Consider the following 19,469-nt stretch of genomic DNA (forward strand, 5'->3'; position numbering starts at 1 on the left):
ACTTAACCCCAATTGCCCTCCAAAAAGCAAAAAAAAAAAAAAATTCTTAAAACGTAGAGTACAGAAGAGAACATAATATTCCAGGTACAATCTGAACAAGACAGACATGCCTATCACAACAGCCCCATCTTAGGAACTATGACAGCTTTCCTAATAGAACATAAAACTGAACTAACAGTTTGGCTGCTATATCACAGTAATGACTGATAGAGGTCTCTGAAAACCACAGCTACTCAGCCATACACAGGCAGTCAAATTTTACTTACAATGTTGATTTTTTTAGTCTAAGTTTTTCCACTTGTCTCAGTTACAATCCATCTTAAAAGATTCAGCCCAATATTCAAACTTACTAAGATCTTTTCAAATTCCTGTCACTGAAGGCAACACTTCAAATTTTATGTTTTCTATAAAGCTGATAAACATTTCACTTCCAACTCCTGCATTTTATTGAAAAGAAAACTGAGGCCCAGAGTTTAAGTGACTTGCCCCAGATTATGGAGATAATAAGCAAGCTGTGCTATATTTGAGTCCTCTGATTCTAAATCCAACACATTATTTCCACTTTATTGTGACAAGACTCATCGTTACAAATGTCCAGCCTCATATTCTCACAGTGATGCTATATGACTGAATCACAGAACACTATGATTTTGGAAAATGCAAATTTACTCAAAAGAGTAATGGAAAGATAACTTATACACATCAGTAAGGATAAGACAGGTAACTTGAGGAAGTGCAAAAGAGAAATGACAATAAAAAAAAGTCATGGAGGGCATGTATGACCAGAAAAAGGATGTGACCAGTCAGAGAGAAAATGTGAGATGAAATATAGAAAACCTGAGTTGTAAAGGTATTACCATATTTGAAGTTGAATTATATTATGTATCGGGAAGGTAGAAGTCAGCAACAGAGTTAAACTATATAATTATGTTTTGCTTAAAAAAAAGTGTCATTAATTTGCATTTCCTAAATACATAGTAAAAGTAAGTAGAGGTATCTCAAGCATACTGAATAGAAGGAGAATGTTAATCTAGTATTTTTAAAGCATTATAAACATAAATGCAAAACCAAATAAAAATTAAAAACAAGGTAAGAAAATAACTAGAAAATTGTTTATAAAACTATATAGTGATGTTCACTGAAGAGAAGTAATGTGTATCAAAAATTCAATAAATTTTTGCTATTAAGGGTAAGGAAGTATAAAGAAAATTAAACAGAGAAGTACAGCAATGATTATCTATTATTGTGGGAGGGCTGATGTGCAGTTCTAATTACCCATCACTAAGAAAAACTGGAAAAAAAAAGATAAATGTTTAAAGGTAAGACTAAAGTTATTGAAAGTTTACACATATGAGAAAATGCTCTAAATCACTGCTGATTTGCAAATGAAAACAACTCTGAGGTACCATATCTCACCAGTCAGATTGGCTAAGATGACAAAACAGGAAAATCATAAATGCTGGAGATGATGTGGAAAAATTGGAACACTAATGCATTGTTGGTGGAGTTGGGAACTGATTCAACCATTCTGGAGAGCAATTTGGAGCTAGGCCCATAGGGCTATAAAAAAGTGCATATTGACCCAGCAATACCACTTCTAGGGCTGTACCCTAAAGAGATCAAACAAGGGGGAGGAAGACCCATTTGCACAAAAATATTTATAGCAGCTCTTCTTGTGGTGGCAAAGAATTGGATTAATCAATGGGATGCCCATTAGTTGGGGAATGGCTAAACAAGTTGTAGCATATGAATGTAATGGAATACAATCATGCTATAAAAAATGAGGAGACAGATAGCCTTCATGATCCTGGAGAGACTTATATGATCTGATGCTGAGTAGGGAGAGCAGAATCAGGAAAACTTTGTACACAATTACACACACATTCTATCTGTGACGACTAACTTTGATAGACTGCGCTCCTCTCAGCAATGAAAGGTTATAAGACAACTCCAAAAGACTCATGATGGAAAGGGAGATCCACATCCAGAGAAAAGAACTATGGAGTCTGAATGCAGATTTAAGCAAACTACTTGCTCTCTCTCTTTTGTGTTTTTTTTTTTTTGTTTCGTTCTTTCTTTTTAGCTGTTCACTTCATTGGTTATAATTCTTCTTTGCAATCTGACTAATGCTTAATGCGAAGGTATTTGTAGAGCCTATATCAGATTGCATGCCACCATGGAGGAGAGGGGAAGAAAATTTGGAACTCAAGGGATTTGGGAACTGAATATTATAAACTAAAAGTAGATAAATAAATTTAATAACATAAAATTTTAAAAAAGAAAAAAAAGTTTACATAAGGATAAATAGAGAACTAAAGTTATACCATCTGAAAAATAAAAAGTTTAAAAGGCATGCTAAACACAATATAATACCCTCCCAATTATTCTAAACAGGAATTACAGAATCCATTTGAAATGAAATCAGCATACAATTCAAGCAGAGGATGTGCTGGTTATTGCTAAAAACTGAGCCATCTAGAATGAAATCTAATGATTAAGGGCATATGAGAATACTTGAGGAATTAAGGTATATTTCAAACTAACATAACAGGAGGAATTTGCTAAATCTGAATTTAATTACATTAGGTCATTAGGTATTCTATCCTTGGGAAAATTGTCATGGCTAAAAAAAAAAATCAACCTACCTGGTCAAACTGAAGATCTTCGCCCCTTTGAAGAGATCTAGACAATAACTTTTCCTAAAATGTAAGAAAAAAGTTTTAGTAAAGAATATATAATGCTGGGGCATCTAGTTGGCGCAGTCAACTGAAGTCAGGAGGACCTGAGTTCAAATTCTACCTCAGACACTTAACACAATAGCCATGTGACTTTGGGCAAGTCACTTAAGCCCAATTGTTCTCCAAAAAAAGCAAAAAACAAACAAACAAAAAAGAATATATAATGCCAAACTACATGATAATTTCATGGTATAAGCAATTGTGATTTATTCTTTATTAAGTTACAAAGGACTATCTTCAGATACATTAGTAAGATAGAGAAGAGCAAACAAAATCCTCCCAAAATAAACAGAATATTAGGCATAGAAGTTCTGAAGCCACAAATCCAAATACTACAATGTAAAAAGTAATTGTCAACTTCAACAAAATGCTCAACAAATAGGTTTGAATATTCAGTACTAAACAACAATTTGGTAACAATGAACAAGCAAGTTTGAAACCAGAGATGTCCAAAGGAAATTTAGCAATCAAGGAAATCTTACCATATATTGAAAGTACCCAAAAGCAGGAGGGACCATAATAAGGAAGAATCCTGGAAGTTCCCTATACCAGAAACTGAAATCATACCATCTCTATTGTTAGGCATATACTAAAACAAATTGATAAATTTTCTCTTTCTATCACCTAATCTTTTCCTCTCTCATACCTCCCAGAGAACTATGAAGCAAAGAATGAAGGAGTAAAAAGTATAGCGAAACTAACCAAGACAAAAAATAAGAATGCAGTGTGCATAAGTGTGCAAATAATCTATACTGTCCAGTCTTTCCACAGATTTCATTATATTAACTTTTTCTTATATGCACAGTAACAAGTCATTGTTCATTCTTTTTTTTTTGGAGGGGGCAGGGGCAGGGCAATTAGGGTTAAGGGACTTGCCCAAGGTCACATGGCTAGTAAGTGTTAAGTGTATAAGGCCAAATTTGAACTCAGGTCCTCCTGACTCCAGGGCCAGTGCTCTATTCACTGCACCACCTAGCCACCCAGATCATTGTTCATTTTAAGATGTTTATTCTCCTTCAAACTTTTTTCCTCCAGAGACGTTACGTCATTTTTTTTAATCATTTAGATAATTTCTTCCTGGTATTCTTATAAACCATTATGAAATTGTGCTCTTCTAAGTTTACCTCTTGGGCATCTCTTCATCTATATTATTTTTCTCATAGTATTCAGTGTTCTATTCTGCTTTTACTCTTATTCCTAGTCTCAGCTATTGATTTGATATTCTGGACCAAGTTTTCCTCCACTTCCCAGCGTCTTGTTGGGGTTGGTCAATCCCTGTTGGGAAATAACCTACATTTCCAGGAATACTATTGCTGGCTTCTCCCTCCCTTGGTATGCCTGTGCTCAGGTCTACTGACCCAGGTTGGAGTGCTTGAAGATGGTCATTCTCAGTGAAGGTGTTGTTCTGTGCTTCTGTCCTTCATAAGGCTTCCCTAGTCACTGATACAATAAATATATGTGGGAGAATTGAGTTCCTTTATAAGTGTTCATGCTGCTACCTAAACTAGAAGCTATTTCCACAGTAATATTCCATTATATTCATATACCAGTCAGTCAAAAAAATGTTTATTAAGTGTTTAAATATGGATCAGGCTTATGTTCAAGAGGGCTTATTAGTAGAGTAATTAGTCTTATTAGTAATTCATATGCTACTGTCAAGTGTTTGAATAAATTTAGATATTATGTTGCTCTATCCCTTCCCAGTATTGTCAAAAAGGTAGAGTATTTTAAGTTCCCAGATGTCCTCATTATATTAATTTCATGAAAGCTTTCTGTTTCTCAATTAATCCAACTTTTATTTTCATTACTTTGGGCTACTTGTGACCAAACAGATAACCAGAAGTATTTCAGTCTGCTTTTCTGAGGGTTCTCACTGATCCAAGTTCTTGGCTTCACAAGACTCTGTATTTGATTAACACAGAATTGCTGATTTTCTCATGTGTGTACCTTTGATTCATTATACTGGCTTATGTTGGTTTTTCCTATTACTTCCTAGTTAAGGAAGTCTAGAATTCTTGATATATTTTAGTTTTTTTTTTAATTCTATTTTGTTTCTTTTGTTGCCTTTAATTGAAAAATAAATATTATGCTCATGTTTTCTATCATATGTGCCAGCCAAATATTGTGACAATCTTACAATGTTTTCTTAGGTCACTTCTGCAATGATGATATTTGATGCCTATCTTCAAGAGTATTGAATGATAATTCCATCTTTCACACTATAATAATTTTCTTTTATTTATTCTGATTTTTATGAACAGAATTTTTTTTTATTTCTATATAAAAAGTAGAAAAGAAAAAGAGGACAGTATGCGAAATGGTGAACCTCTATTACATATAGCTTTAAAAAAAAAGTATAGGGACAAAATGTGAAACTCAAGGAATTGTGGAATTGAATCCTGTAAACTAAAAGGAAACAAACAAATTAATAAAAAAAAATAGAAATAAAAAAAAGAAGTATAACTTGACTACCATGTTACTTTCACAGCTATCCTGCTCATGCCCGTTTCCTTTTGAACTTCCATCTCCTTTCTTCTGTACACTATGCATGTGTTTTAATGCCCCTCTTTTCTTCCTTTTCTTCTTTTGTTTTGAGCAATACTATCACTAGTTTTTTTCTTTCCTCCAATGAGAAATAGACATATTGCATACACATACACACACACAGAGTCAAGCAAAACAAATCCATATATTTGCCATGTCCAAAAGCATATTACATTCTAAGCCATGTGACCATCACTCCTTTCTCTCAGGAAATAAGTAGCATGCTTTACCACTGGTCTTAAGTTGTTTTTCTATATAGTGCTATTATTACCATATAAATTATTCTTCTGGCTTTGCCCATTTAAACCTACATTAAGTTCATACCATTCCTCCTTGATTTCTAAGTTTTTATGGTACACTAATACACCATTATATTTATATAATATTATTTGTTCAGCCATTCCCCAAATTTAGCTACAACTCTTTTGTTTTCAATTCTTTGTTACAATAAAAAGAACTGCTTTAAATATTTTCATACAACAGATCCTTTTCTTCTTTTTGCTCTTAAATCTCTTTACAGGTAGAGGCCAACTAGTGGCATTGCCCATTATTCTTTTTTTGGTGAGGCAGTTGGGGTTAAGTGACTTGCCCAGGGTCACACAGCTAGTAAATGTCAAGTGTCAGAAGCCAGACTCCAGGGCTGGTGCTCTATCCACTACACCATCTAGCTGTCCCACCCATTATTCTTTTTTTTTTTTTTAACAATCTTACTTTAATCAAACATATATATTTACCTAGTTCAGGGGGAAAAGTCAACACCCTGAACTTAAGAGAATACAAACAGAAGTTACAAGCAGACAAAAAAAATGCAGACAGAAAATAACACAATTTAACAGACAGGGTTTCTAGCTGACTGACCATTACATACATACAGTTAGTCACCAGAGAGAAAAGCACCAACATCTGGGTTTTCAAAGCCAGGGGGCTCAACAACTACTCAGAGTCTCATCTGGCCAAATCACACAGCTCTTCCCAAAGTGAGCCCCAAAGCAAAACCTCACCTCAGAAGTATATATAGCCTTCTCCAGGGTCAGAAAACATCACAACCTTCATGACTCACTTGACTACAAAGTAACAAAAGTTGTGCCTTCCTGAAAAACAAGCCTTCTACCACAGGCTCCATGTGACCACATGCAACCTATTAGGGGGCAGAGTATATTTTCAAATCAGGGAAGGTCCTCAAATTAACTTAGACCTATCAAGGGGCAGGGAAGATCTTCAAATTCCCATTACCATTACACTCCCTTACTTACCTCTGCACCATTTGCAGTAGGTAACTAGCTGAGGGTTTTGCAGGCTATCTATAAGAAATCTTACAGGCTATAAAGAGGCCTACAATGGACAAGGAGATGGGTATAGTGACCCATAGTGATTAAAAGAGAACATGAATGGTAAAGTGTATCTCCCACCTCTTTGCAGAGATCCCACCCATTATTCTTAAACATGGCAATAACCATAGCATAGACCGTTGTATGCAATTCCTAAAATGTTTTTACAGCTTTCATCAAATATTGTGAGAGAATGAATTCTTTCATGACAATTACAGCAAAGTCAGCTTTTCTGAATTAAAATATTTTGGAATAGTTGGTCTGATTGCTAGATTCATGCTGTGGAAGTCACAAAGAACTTTTTGAATTTCTAATCTAAGTATGACTATTCTTTTTTTAAAAATAATTTGAGACATCAATTTTGTTTGTTTTCCCATCTGATTCATTTTCTAAAGTTACATGAGAGGCAATGTGTGTTCATGGCTAGAAAGCTGACCTTGGAGTCAAGAAGACCATGGATCAAATATCTCTTCTGACCTGATATTGAAAAGAAAGTGTTAGCCTGGCTTGGTAGGAGCCTGCTTATCCAAGAGTTTCCAACAATACAGACTCAGTCCCCCAGGCCCTTTGCCTATTTGAAATTCAGTGAAATTTTTCAATAATATCAGTTTCTGAATGTTGTAAAATAAAAGTAAATAAATAATTTCAAATAATAATGATAATATTAGTTTCTAAAATTGCCTAAAAATCTTAAAGTTTTTTAACTTTTCCTTACTCAGAATGTAGTAACTCCTCAATTTCTCTTATTTCATTTAACCCAGACCCATGGATGAAATTACTTCTTAAACCTGTTCTCGTCACGGCAATAGTATAGAATCTGGGTACCACTAATAACACCAGTAGGAAGCCCTTATTTCCAATTTTATTATGATATAGTTCCAGCATACATTCAAGTATATATTGTGTCATTCCATTCCATCTGCTTTTGTGGTTTGCCTGCTTTTGTGGTCAGTGCTATCTATGCTGAAATATCATCAGCAGGCAGGATATTCACATTTCTTTTATTTTTTTTTTTTAGCTTTTTGGAGGGGGGAGGGCAGGTCAATTGAGGTTATGTGACTTGCCCAAGGTCACATGGCTAGTAAGTGTTAAATGTCTGAGGCCAGATTTTAACTCAGGTTCTCCTGACTCCAGGGCCAATGCTCTTTTCACTGCGCCACCTAGCATTCACATTTCTACTTGTTCTAGTGTATCCTATCTTTTATGGTACCAGAACATGAAGGACTTCCACTTGCTCTGCTGTTCACCATGTCCATATGATAATTACAACAGCTACAAAGAGAATCAGTCAGGAAAGCAGATATTGAAATATCTAACTCTTTGACTCAGGAGCAGCTGCATCCCACTGACCATGCTGAAAATTTGATCAGGGATTTTCTCAGGAGTCCGGACAGGACTTTGCAGCTATCATTACCTGACTCAGGCTAATTCCTGTTATATATCAGTCTGGCTAGCATTCACGTACTTTGCATGTCTTTACCCAATGGCACAGACAATGTGTTTGGAGTTATTAGTAGTACTTTAGTAGTAATAGTGGCATTAACAGTACTTCTTTTTTCTCTCCTTTTGGGATGAATTACAAATAGAAACAGTGATGGGACAGGTTGCTGTCCTAGAATTACTCTTTTACAAGAATAATTATATGGTTTTCCTTAGATAACTGCTTTCTTTCTTTTTTTTTTTTTTTTGCAGGGGGAAGGGCAGGATAATTGGAGTTAAGTGACTTGCCCAAGGCCACATGGCTAGTTAAGTCAGGTCCTCCTGACTCCAGGGCCGGTGCTCTATTCACTGTGTCACCTAGCCACCCCAATAACTGTTTTCTGTAATTGAATAAAAGTGTGGTATATAAGCTTGCTAAAGGCATCTTTGAGACAACTTCAGTTGTATACACAATGTCAGGGATGATATATGTGTGCCCATATAGTACTAATTTGTCTTACTAGGTTATCGATATTTTAAAAGCTTTTCATTTTATTTTTTAAAGCTTTTCATTTCATATAATATATTGATTATATGAAGATTATAAATATTTAAGATGACATCTATTTAAAATAATTCTTAAACTTTTATGGATTAATGTTATGTTGGTATAATAGTTTTGTCTGTAATAATGCTGTTTCCAGGACAGTTTCTTTTTTTTAATTCAAGGATTCTCTGGTGGAAGGGAGTCTGTATTATAACAAAACTATCTTCTGCTGGTTTGTGAGGGATACATATTAAACCTCTGTAGTACAATTCTGGCATTAGATGCTAAGTTTCTGCAACTTGAAATGTTATGCATATGCTACAGTTTTCAGGTTTTGTTATATGATAAGTCTAAATAACTGCCTTTGCGTTTTTAAGGATAATCTTTATCTTATTACCAGACAATCATAAACCTCTCTATTGTTTGTAAAAAAAAAAAAAGATATATAACAGCCATTTCTTTAATGCTTTTGTGGTGACATATTGAATTCATGTGGACATCACCCATAGAGGTCTTCTGATTCTACTCTTGGATCTTAGCCATTGTGAGGTTAACTTCTTTTCAGTCAATTAATAAACCCAACAGCCCATATCTAGTGTCATGGTTTACTACAGCTGTGTAAAATGCAGGTCTACTTGAAAGACCTACTTGAACTGCTACATAGTGAAGTGAACAGAACGAGGAGAACATTGTACACAGTAACAACAATATTGTTTGGTGAAGAACTATGAATGATTTAGCTACTGTCAGCAATACAATGATCCAAGACAATCCCAAAGGACTAATAATGAAGCATACTATCCACCTCCAGAGAAAGAACTGATATTGAATGAATACAGATGGAAGCATACTATTTTTCACTTTTTCTTTTTTTATGATTCAAGTCTTCTTGTACAAAATGACTAAAATGGAAATGTTTTATATAATTGCACAAGTATAACCTATATCTGATTGCTTACCATCTTAGGGAGGATATCATGTGGAGGGACAGAATTTGGAATCAACACTTCAAATAAAAATATTTTTTAAAATTTAAAAATAAAATGTAGGCCTATTTACAGGTTACAGAAGTATTTCTGTAAAGTTTTTGCCCATATCATGTGCTCTGAGAATACATATTGATCATTTTCTTCTTGTTTGATGAGTAATTGTCAGTTTTTCAACAGCAGTCACATAGAAGAGAGCCTGGTGTTTTATTAATATTATTTGGGTTACAGGACGGCTGGGTGGCGCAGTGAGTAAAGCGCCAGCCCCGGAGTCAGGAGGACCCAAGTTCTGTTCCGGCCTCAGACACTTAACACCCACACAAAAAAACTAGCTGTGTAACCTTGGGCAAGTTACTAAACCCCAATTGCCCTCTAAAAGGCAAATATATATAATTTGAGTTTCTATTATTATTGCTGTAGTTGCTTATAAGGGTACTTCAATAAAATTCATCTAACGTACTACATATCTACTATGTACAAAATATTGCACTAGGAAATGGAGAACCAAAGACAAAAACAAAATATTCCCTTGTCCTTAAGGAAATTACATTTCAGGTAAGAAAAGAATATTCTCTAAATGGGGGCCCACCTATGCAAAAGTGAAGAGATAGACATTAGGATGTTGTATTCAGGGAACAGCAAGTATTGCAGTTTGGTTTGTACAAGTTCGTATTTCCTTCTACAAATTGTTTGTTTCAGTGTTTTTATCTATTAAGGATGTTAACTCCAACAGTATAAGGCAAAGTTTTCTTAAATGTGCAGAATTACATTTTAAAAATTAACAACCAAAGTAGAATCTTGATCAACTAAATACTTAAAAGCTTCTGTAACTGATATTAATAATCTATTAAAATAGTACACAAATAATGAGTAAAGTATTTTCCAAAGTATCTAGGATGCCACATCCCTTATGATCATCTTAGCTCATAACTGCTTCTTTTTTGAGGGAAATTGCATATGCAACCACTATTACTATAAAGGCACTAAAAACATTTAATATACCAATGCCCACTGCACTCACCAAGGGCTCAGCCATCACAACTTCAATTTTCTTTTCAGCTTGAACAGCAAATTCTGCAAAGAGACTCTTGATGACATATTCCCCAGGTTTGACATCTGGGTCAATAGTAATGTTGGACATGACGCTATTCTTTTTATCCACAGCGGAATGGAAGCTGGGTGAAGCTCGGAATTTATTTACACTGCTGGCTGGCACTGAGGCTGTGAGAAGAAAAGATGGGAGAAAGACAAAAGAGAGAGGGAGGAGGACAAAAGGGAGGGTGAGAAAGAGAGAATGAAAAATAATTTAATAATCTTCTTAAATTGTCAAAATCCTCAATCACACCAGCTGACAATTCTGATGTAATATCACTCAGAATTAAAACCAAATACAACATAAATTACATATAAGGGGCAGCCAGGTAGCACAGACAGTAAGAGGACCGGCCCCAGAGTCGGGATGACCTGGGATCGAATCACTTAGCACACACCCAGAAACACCTGGCCGTGTAACCTTAAGCAAGTTACTTAACCCCAATTGCTAAATAAATGAATGAATGATTGAATTCCATATAAGTTAGGGAATAGGTTTCAAAAACTTTTTTTAGCACTTAGCACTTGGTGAACCTATGACTATATAAAGCCTTTTCAAGTCAAAGTATAAAGAATTACTGCCACAATATTTTAAGGTTTCTCAATATTTTTAATCTCTTAAAACCTGTTAAGTCACAAAGGAGACATTAAAAGGTTTTCAACAAGATTACATGAAGAGATATATAAATAGGCTACCCATGACCTGACAAAGAGGTTAAGTCTTATCTCTATTTACAAAGCATTCAGTTTTGTAGGGATTTGGGGCTGTTCTTTCCATTTATCTTACTGCTGGTTGTGCATATTGTTTTCCTAGTTTTGCTTCCCAGGATTTGTATCTGTTCATAAAAGTTTTCCCAAGCTTCTAGGAATTCTGCATAGTCATTATTTCTCACAGTGCTATAATACTCCACTATTCATGTACCACAATTATTGTCATTCCCCAAACAATGAGCATCTGTTCTGTTTCTAGTTTTTTGCTAATACAAACAGTGCTTCTGTCATCAAATCTCTGACATCCTTGTGGCACATGTCTAACAACAAGATCTCTAGGTAAAGGGGTATGAACAATTTGGTCACCTTTTAAATATAATTTTATACTGCTTTCTAGAATAATTGGATTAATCCTCAGATCCACCAGCAGTATATAGCACTGTATCTTTGTCTTCCTATTGTCCTTCCAACACTGAGTATTTTCTTTTGTGATCTTTGTCACAAAAGTGTGATGAGTATAAGGTAAAACCCAGGATTCAATAAAGTGGAAGCAAAGGTTAAAAATTTTGTTAATAAGAAATATTGAAATGGAACTTGCCTTCATAGAATGCAGGAGTGAAACAATTCACTTAACCAAATATTGTTTAAATATTGGCTACAAAACATGATACTATGCCAGGCACCTGAAAACGTGTACTCTTTTGGAGTTTGTGGGGAGAAATCAAGGCGAGACAATCTGGGAACCTTGAACTTTTACAGTTTCCTGTTCTTTAGTTGTCCTAAGAATCTGTGTCTTCCCTATTTCTATTGGTACCATAGGGCATGGGTAGAAGCAAAGTTGTAGCACAAGAAAGACTTGCAGGAAAAATGTGGGTAATGTAGCAACTATGCCACTTTAAGGTCAAGCCTAGGACAATGCTTAAAGACTCAAACTGCTCCTGGGGCTGGTAGTATATAGACCTTGGCAGTGGATGGAGCTACTTAGATAAGGAAAACAATACACGAAAAGAGATAAATTTAATGCTCATAGCAGCAAAACCAACAAGAAACTAAAATAAGCATGACAAACATCTCATCTTAAGTAAAATGCCCAAACTGACCCCCAAAAATCCCCCCACCCCAATATACTACATACACTGCCCTGTATTACTATGCAGGGATTCATGGTAAAACCCTAGAAAAATTGAAAAGACAAGAAGACAGTGATTGTTTTTACAATTTACAATTTGCTAGGGGCTGCATTATCACGAATGATTAACATTTCAATGGCAGCTTCCAAAAGATAGAAGGGAGGCCTAGAGAGTTGGCAATAGCTGATAAAGGTAAAATAAGTTTGGGGATAAGATGGGGAGAAGGGATTTTGTCCAATTAATACATGAGAAAAAGTGTTATATGTACAAAAAAAAAAAAAAAAGAGGAGCAAATGGTATACCTGAGGGATAATTTTCACCCCAGTTGAGATTAAGCAGGATAGGGAGGAAAGAATGTGATATAGTCAGGAAAGGAGAAGTTAAATTTTCTAGAATGGAAGACCTTCAAAATAAATTCAGGTTTAAGTGGAGTCCGTTCTAGGCAAAGACATATTTTGAACAAAGTCCTTAAAAAGATGAGAGAGGGCAGCTAGGTGGCGCAGTGAGTAAAGCGCCAGCCCGGAGTCAGGAGGACCTGAGTTCGGTTCCAGCCTCAGACACTTAACACCCACACAAAAAAACTAGCTGTGTAACCTTGGGCAAGTTACTTAACCCCAATTTCCCTCCAAAAAAAAAAAAGGCAAAAAAAAAATAGATGAGAGAGGGAAGGTCTTGAATAGGAAAAGGTGAGTAGTGACAACAGCTGGAACATGCAATGCATAAAGGAGACTAGTATCACATGAGATAAGATGGAGACAGACTGGGTAGATGCTTGAATGTTAGGACAAGAGTTTTTATTTTATACCTTAAGCAACAAGGAGCAACTGAAGTTTATGGAACTATATGGACAGATTATACTATGAAGTTTATGGAACTATAATGGACAGATTACTAAGTTTAAAATAAGAGGACTTAACCTTCCTTCTTGCCTCTGGACTTCGATTACTCTGGAGAAGAAAGTAAAGCTGAAGACTTCACACAGCTCTGTCTCACTTAAATCTAATTCACAAGGAGTGGCTAGGTGGCACAATGAATAGAGCACTAGCCCCGGAGTCAAGAGGACCTGAGTTCAAATCCGGCTTCAGCCACTTAACACAAAAACTAGCCATGTGACCTTGGGCAAGTTACTTAACCCCAATTGCCCTCCAAAAAGCAAAAAAAAAAAAAATCTAATTCACACACAAGTCAAGCCATTACCCTTATGATGTCATTGCTCCTCTTTAAGAACAATAGATGAATGACACACATCTATTGAATGGGAATTCCTATTTGCCACTCCATTTGCCTGGAATGATCACAGCAAAGTTGCTTAACCTTTCTGGGCTTCTACCTTCTCATCTGTAAAAACAGGGCATTGGACTAAATAACTTCTCAGGACCCTACCAACCCAAAAGGGTCTGATAATCCCCTGTATTTTCTGAGTAACATCATACTAGCGGTGAATGAAAAAAATTTACTTGGGCAACAGCATAACGGTTGGATTAAAATGGGCAAAGACTAGATATAAGAACGACAAATAAAACACTAATAAAATAAGCCCTGAACCAACATGGCTTCGGTGGCAGTGGAAAGGTAGGAACAAATGTGAAAATTAATGCAGAGGTAGACTGGGCCAATATTTACATGTGAGGGGAAAAGATTCAAAGATTACTTTGAGCCTATGAACCTGAATGAGAGTGGCTAGTGATGCCATCAACAGCAATTGAGAACTAGGGGAAGGGGAAGGAGCAAGCTTGATAGGAAAGATGAGTTCAAATCTGGACATGCTGATTTTGAAAAGGCAGTGAAAATGGGTAGAGGAAGAGATGGAGAAAATTTGAAAATAAAAACTAAAATGTTTAAAATGAAAACCCATTGAAACATACTGTGGAAGATGTCCAAAAATGTCAACTAGGAATGCAGAACTAAATACCTGGGCTGAGGGTGGAAACAGATAAATAAATCTGAGGAGTCATTTGCAAAGAGACAACATCAAAATTCATAAAAATAGATCAAAACTTCAAAGGAAAGAAAAAGGCCAGGATAGGTCCCTTTTTCTTCTTGTGTCTAACTGAAAAAATTTCAAATTAAGTTTCTCACCAAAAAGATAATCTTTGAAAAACTAATGTATATGATTCAACTTGTAATGGAAAAAAGGTCATCACCAAACAGCCATCTAAATACTACATACGAAGGAAAAGCACTAGAAAGCAAGATAATAAACAGAAATAAAGATAGAGATACTTGTCTAAGAAAAATTTCTATTTTAACTAAAAGTCACTTATTCTATTCTTAAATGATCAAATTAAATCAGTGGCCATTTTTGTACTTACAAATATGATAAAATACTTTATAAACTAAAAGCTCTCGAACATCAAAATGTAAAACAAATATTATTTTTGCAAACCCCAAGAGATATTATAAATTCTAAATTATAACTATGTAACAAAAACCATAGCCATTAGAAACAAAAAAACAAAAATCACAGTTTCCTTGGTCACATTGCACATTATTCATTTTAAACAATGGCCTGGTTATATTCAGTTTCATGATCTAACACTGTGTACTACTTCAGTGTGGGAAATCTGCGAGCAAATGTCCTTCTTGTATAGCAGGAAGTATCTGTAAAACAGAGTTGTTTTTATTTGCTAGGAAAATTTTTTTGTATAATATGCTATTTAACTAAATAAATTCAGATAATCATAAAACAACATGAAGGGAAGCAACAGAATAGAGTAGAAAAGACATTAAGAATCTGAAGATAGAGTCCTTAGTCAGAATAAGTCATTTTATATATACACACACACAAATTTGCTACTCCATTGAAATTATTTTTCAGAGGAATTGACATTTACTATTCTCATCTTAAAGTTTAAAGTACAGTAGTCCTTGAAATTGAGAACACAATTACTCCTAAAAACTGATCATCTCTAATTTAGAATAACAAAGTGACTAAAATTTTATGAAATCCAATTTTTGCATGTTTTTTGGACGGCAAAAAAAAATGAATGACTATCCTTAAAGAATATTTTAACCAAATGTTTCTAAATTCTATTTCTCTTCAAAAGGCATGATTTATAAATATTTAATTATTAGTCAGTCAGAACATGGAAACCTTCATGTTGCTAAAATATTACAGTGGGTGGAGGGAATCAGAGAGCAACAACTATGATAGAATGAATGTCATTTTAATAGCTTAGTTCAGTTTAATAATTTAAAATTTAACAGTCTAGACAGAATTGTCCTGGTAGTGACGTCTTTGATTCTACTATAGTGGACAGAGTATTGAATCTGGAGGTTTAAATACTGGCTCTGCTTATTTTTCTCTTTGATGCCTTTAAGCAAATCATTTCCACCTCTCTGGTCCTTAATTTTCTCAATGATAGAATGAGGGTGTTAGACTAGATATCATCTAAAACCCCTTCCACCTGTAAATTTATAACCAACTTTACTAAAGTAGAATAGTTTTGCTGAGTTACTTGGGGAAGTTATATTTATTTCATAGTTGTCAGAAGATACTTCCTGTAGTGATACAACTACGGTACAGATATTCTCATATTATACTCTTCTACATTTGGTTTAAAGCATTATCTTATTTTCTGTGTTTAAAGGAGTACCCACATAATAGCACTGCTCACTACCTAAGACTATCCTCTAACTGATGTAAAGAAGATATCATGATAGTAGCCACACAGACTCCTCTAACCTTTCTTCTCATTTTTAATAATAATGTCACAGCTTAACTTATATTGCATGTTAATGTTAACCATTGCTTTCCTCAAAAAAATTTTGTTATTTAGTCATCTAACTCTTTTGTGAGCCCATTTGGGGATTTCTTGCCAAAGATACTGGGGAGGTTTGTCATTTCCTTCTCCAGCTCATTTTACAGATGAGGAAACTGAGGCAAACAGGATTAAGTGACTTGTCCAAGGTCACATAGCTAGTAAGTATCCGAGGCCAGATCTGAACTCACAAAGAGGAGTATTACTGACTCCAGGCCCAGCACTCTACTGTACCACCTAGCTGCCTGCCCATAAGAGTCTACAAGATAGCTGGTGAGAGGGTTATTAGTATCATTATAAAGCTGAGGAACCTAGGTTAAGTGACTTGTCCAAGATCAAACAAGAACTTGAAGAACTTTGATCTTTTATCAAAAATCAGCAAAATGCAATGAATCAATGAAAACCCTGATGACTGAGCCAGTAGGCCAATTAAGACCCACTGAACATCTTAAGTTTTCAAAATGGAAAGGTGCATTACATATTCTTTAATTTTGCTATCATAAAAACCCCGAGAGTCGGAAGCAGTACAGAACAATTAGAAGGACAACGGACTCAAGTTGAGGGACTTCAGTTACAGTCTCAGCTCTGCTACCACCTACCTATGCTACCCTATCTAAATCATTTAGCTATAAAATGAAAACAGACGATCTCAATAATTTCTAAGATGCCTTCCACCGAACATGCTCTAATACAATCTGTTGAGATCACCAAGGCAAGGAATGTAGAGCAAGACTATGGCCAACATCAGAACATTGAGAAACCTACATTTAAAAGACAACTGTATGCTAAACAGAAATTAAATGACACATGACAAGAGAGAACAGAAAAAAAGGACGTCTCTCAGAAAGGAACAGCAAACATAAGAAAAAAGAAAATGGGAAAAAACATATACATTGTTGTTCATGACACCATAAAGGAAATCATTCTTGTGAACATATGGCAAGTCTAAAAATCATTCCTAAATCAGGATTTTTATTATTCTTTGCCATAATTTACATGTAACAGAAAATCAATATACTAAATAATAAGCATTTGCCACAGGATATTAAGATAAAAGGTTAATATGAATAAAAGCATAAAAGATTAATAAGGTATTTAGGGAATAGTAAAATGAGAGATTTTTAGAGCTGGTAAAGAAGTTAAAGATCATCTATTCTAAATGTCTCATATATCTGAAATGATAAATCTTTAATAGGCAAACCCTGAAGAACAATTTACTCAAGTAATTGTAGTCAGTATTTTGTAATAAAGCTTACTTCATTAACACCCATTTAAGATATAGACAAGACAGGGGTATTGAAATATTTACCTAACTTCCAAAAATTAGGCAGTACTCCTGCCTTCTAGAAATTAACTTTGCTCACAGAAACACAAGCTTCATTGTCCATATAATCACCTATTCAAAAATTTCTACTTAAACATATTGTGGTAATTTGCCCACGTTCCAGTAATAAGAGCACTGCTTTCAGAGGAACATGAGGGCTAAACAACAAAAGAAACTGGCCAGACTGAATTTTAATAGGTAGTAAAATTAAGCTTCTTGTTTGTCCTTTGGAAAGCTGTTCTTAAATGATGTATTTGTCCTACTGCCAATTATTCCCATTCAAAACAGTTTCTAAATGTGGAAGTCCTGTGACATCTTTTGGTATTTTGCCAGCGCTTTCTACTAGAGGTTCAAACAGTAGAAAAATTACACATTTTCGAAACAGGCAAAAGAACAATCATTTTTAAAAGTCTAATTAAATCATCAAGCTAGATTGCCTGTGTAATTACTCTTCCTCTTCTACTATTTAACCATTGATCTTGTTCTCTTTAGTACTCTTCAGAACCTCAGATGAAGCATTTGCCTAAACATGTTCCCATTTGTGCCTTTCTACCTATTCAATCAGTCCTTTATACACATAACTATTAGTCACAGATGTCCCTTAGAACTGTCCCTAACAGAGATGTGATGCCTGAAATTTTTGCTAATGACAGAAATGACTAGGGAAATGGTGGTTAAAGGGAAAAAAAAAATCCATTTTTTGTAGTTAATATGTAAATGGCCTATGACAGCAGGTAGTCATTACCTTACTTTACCTTCTGGAAATACATGTATTTCTATTTTAAATTGGCATTACACACTTTTTAAGTGTTGGCAGTTTTATAGGGAATTATTTTCTCAATATCTATTCTTGGTTGATTCTATAAATTAATCTCCATTTTTATCACCTGAGAGATTCAAATTGGGGGCTTTAGGTAGGGATCCTAGATGATTTCTTTATTCTTGGTTCTACCTGGTTATCCAACTTTTTTGTAGAAAGCTATCACTCAATTCACAATAATCTAGTTTATAGTAATCCTTTTCTATGGAAGGAGAAGTAGGAAGGGTAGTTGTATACTCTAGGGAGAACAGTCTAGGATCCTTGGACCACACATTGTTAAAGCCTAACTGGAGGAGGGAGCCAGGCTTCAAACAAAATTTCCCACATCAGTACCAAATACAATATAACAGAACTGTTCAAGAGTCAAACTTCCCTAATATAGGGGTTCTTAATTTTTTTTTCTTAATCATGGGCCCCTTTTGAAGTCTGGTAATAATGCCTATATGGGTCTCTTCTCAAAATAACGTTTTTAAATAACTGAAAAATGCTAAATTTCAGTTAGAGGTTAGTGAAAATAAAGATGTAGTTTTGTGAGGAGGGGGGGTTTCCATCCAAGTACACAGACTGACTGAAACCCAATCATGGACCCCAAGCTAAGACCCTTAATTCTTAAAAGTTTTCCTGTACATATAGATACCAACCATCTGACTTATGGCTTTTCTCTCACCTCTCAAATGTTATGGCTTACTGCCATCTTAATTCTTTAACTAATTTTCTTGATTATCACATATCAAAAATAAAAATCTTAGAATGAACCTATACTGTTCCCCATTCCTTATTTTCCACATCTAAGTAGTCATTAATATCGAGCACATCTCTTCCAATAATACTTCTTAAATATCAGAGACAGTCTGGTACAATGCAAGGAACACCAGACTAGGAGTCATAAGAGTTAGCTGCCCAGGTTTTGCAAAGCACTAACAATGGAACCTTAGCCAAATTCAAGTCTCTGAGTCCTTGCTGTCTCATTTATAAAATAAGGGAAAAGGCAGCATGGTGTGATGAATGAAGAACCTGCCTTAAAACCAGGGACGCCACCTCTCATGACACTGGCTATTGTTGGTGACCA

General features: G+C 35.0%; 1 protein-coding gene across 9 annotated transcripts in view; it reads right to left on the reverse strand.

Moving 5' to 3' along the window:
- The window catches only part of FRYL (FRY like transcription coactivator), a 314,599-nt gene that overhangs the window by 172,635 nt on the left and 122,495 nt on the right, over positions 1-19,469 (reverse strand). For all 9 annotated transcript variants that reach the window (XM_069105195.1, XM_069105197.1, XM_069105194.1 and 6 more), the window contains 2 exons: positions 10,584-10,783; positions 2,646-2,699 (listed from right to left, as the gene is read on the reverse strand). In XM_069105195.1, coding sequence (XP_068961296.1) covers positions 2,646-2,699; positions 10,584-10,703 — 174 coding nt within the window. In that variant the 5' untranslated portion in view covers positions 10,704-10,783. The remainder of the gene's footprint in view (positions 1-2,645; positions 2,700-10,583; positions 10,784-19,469) is intronic.

This window comes from Petaurus breviceps, unplaced genomic scaffold, assembly GCF_028583685.1.
Source record: "Petaurus breviceps papuanus isolate PSGF00001 unplaced genomic scaffold, PetGlider_PUasm1.0 76, whole genome shotgun sequence".
Lineage (NCBI taxonomy): Eukaryota > Metazoa > Chordata > Mammalia > Diprotodontia > Petauridae > Petaurus > Petaurus breviceps.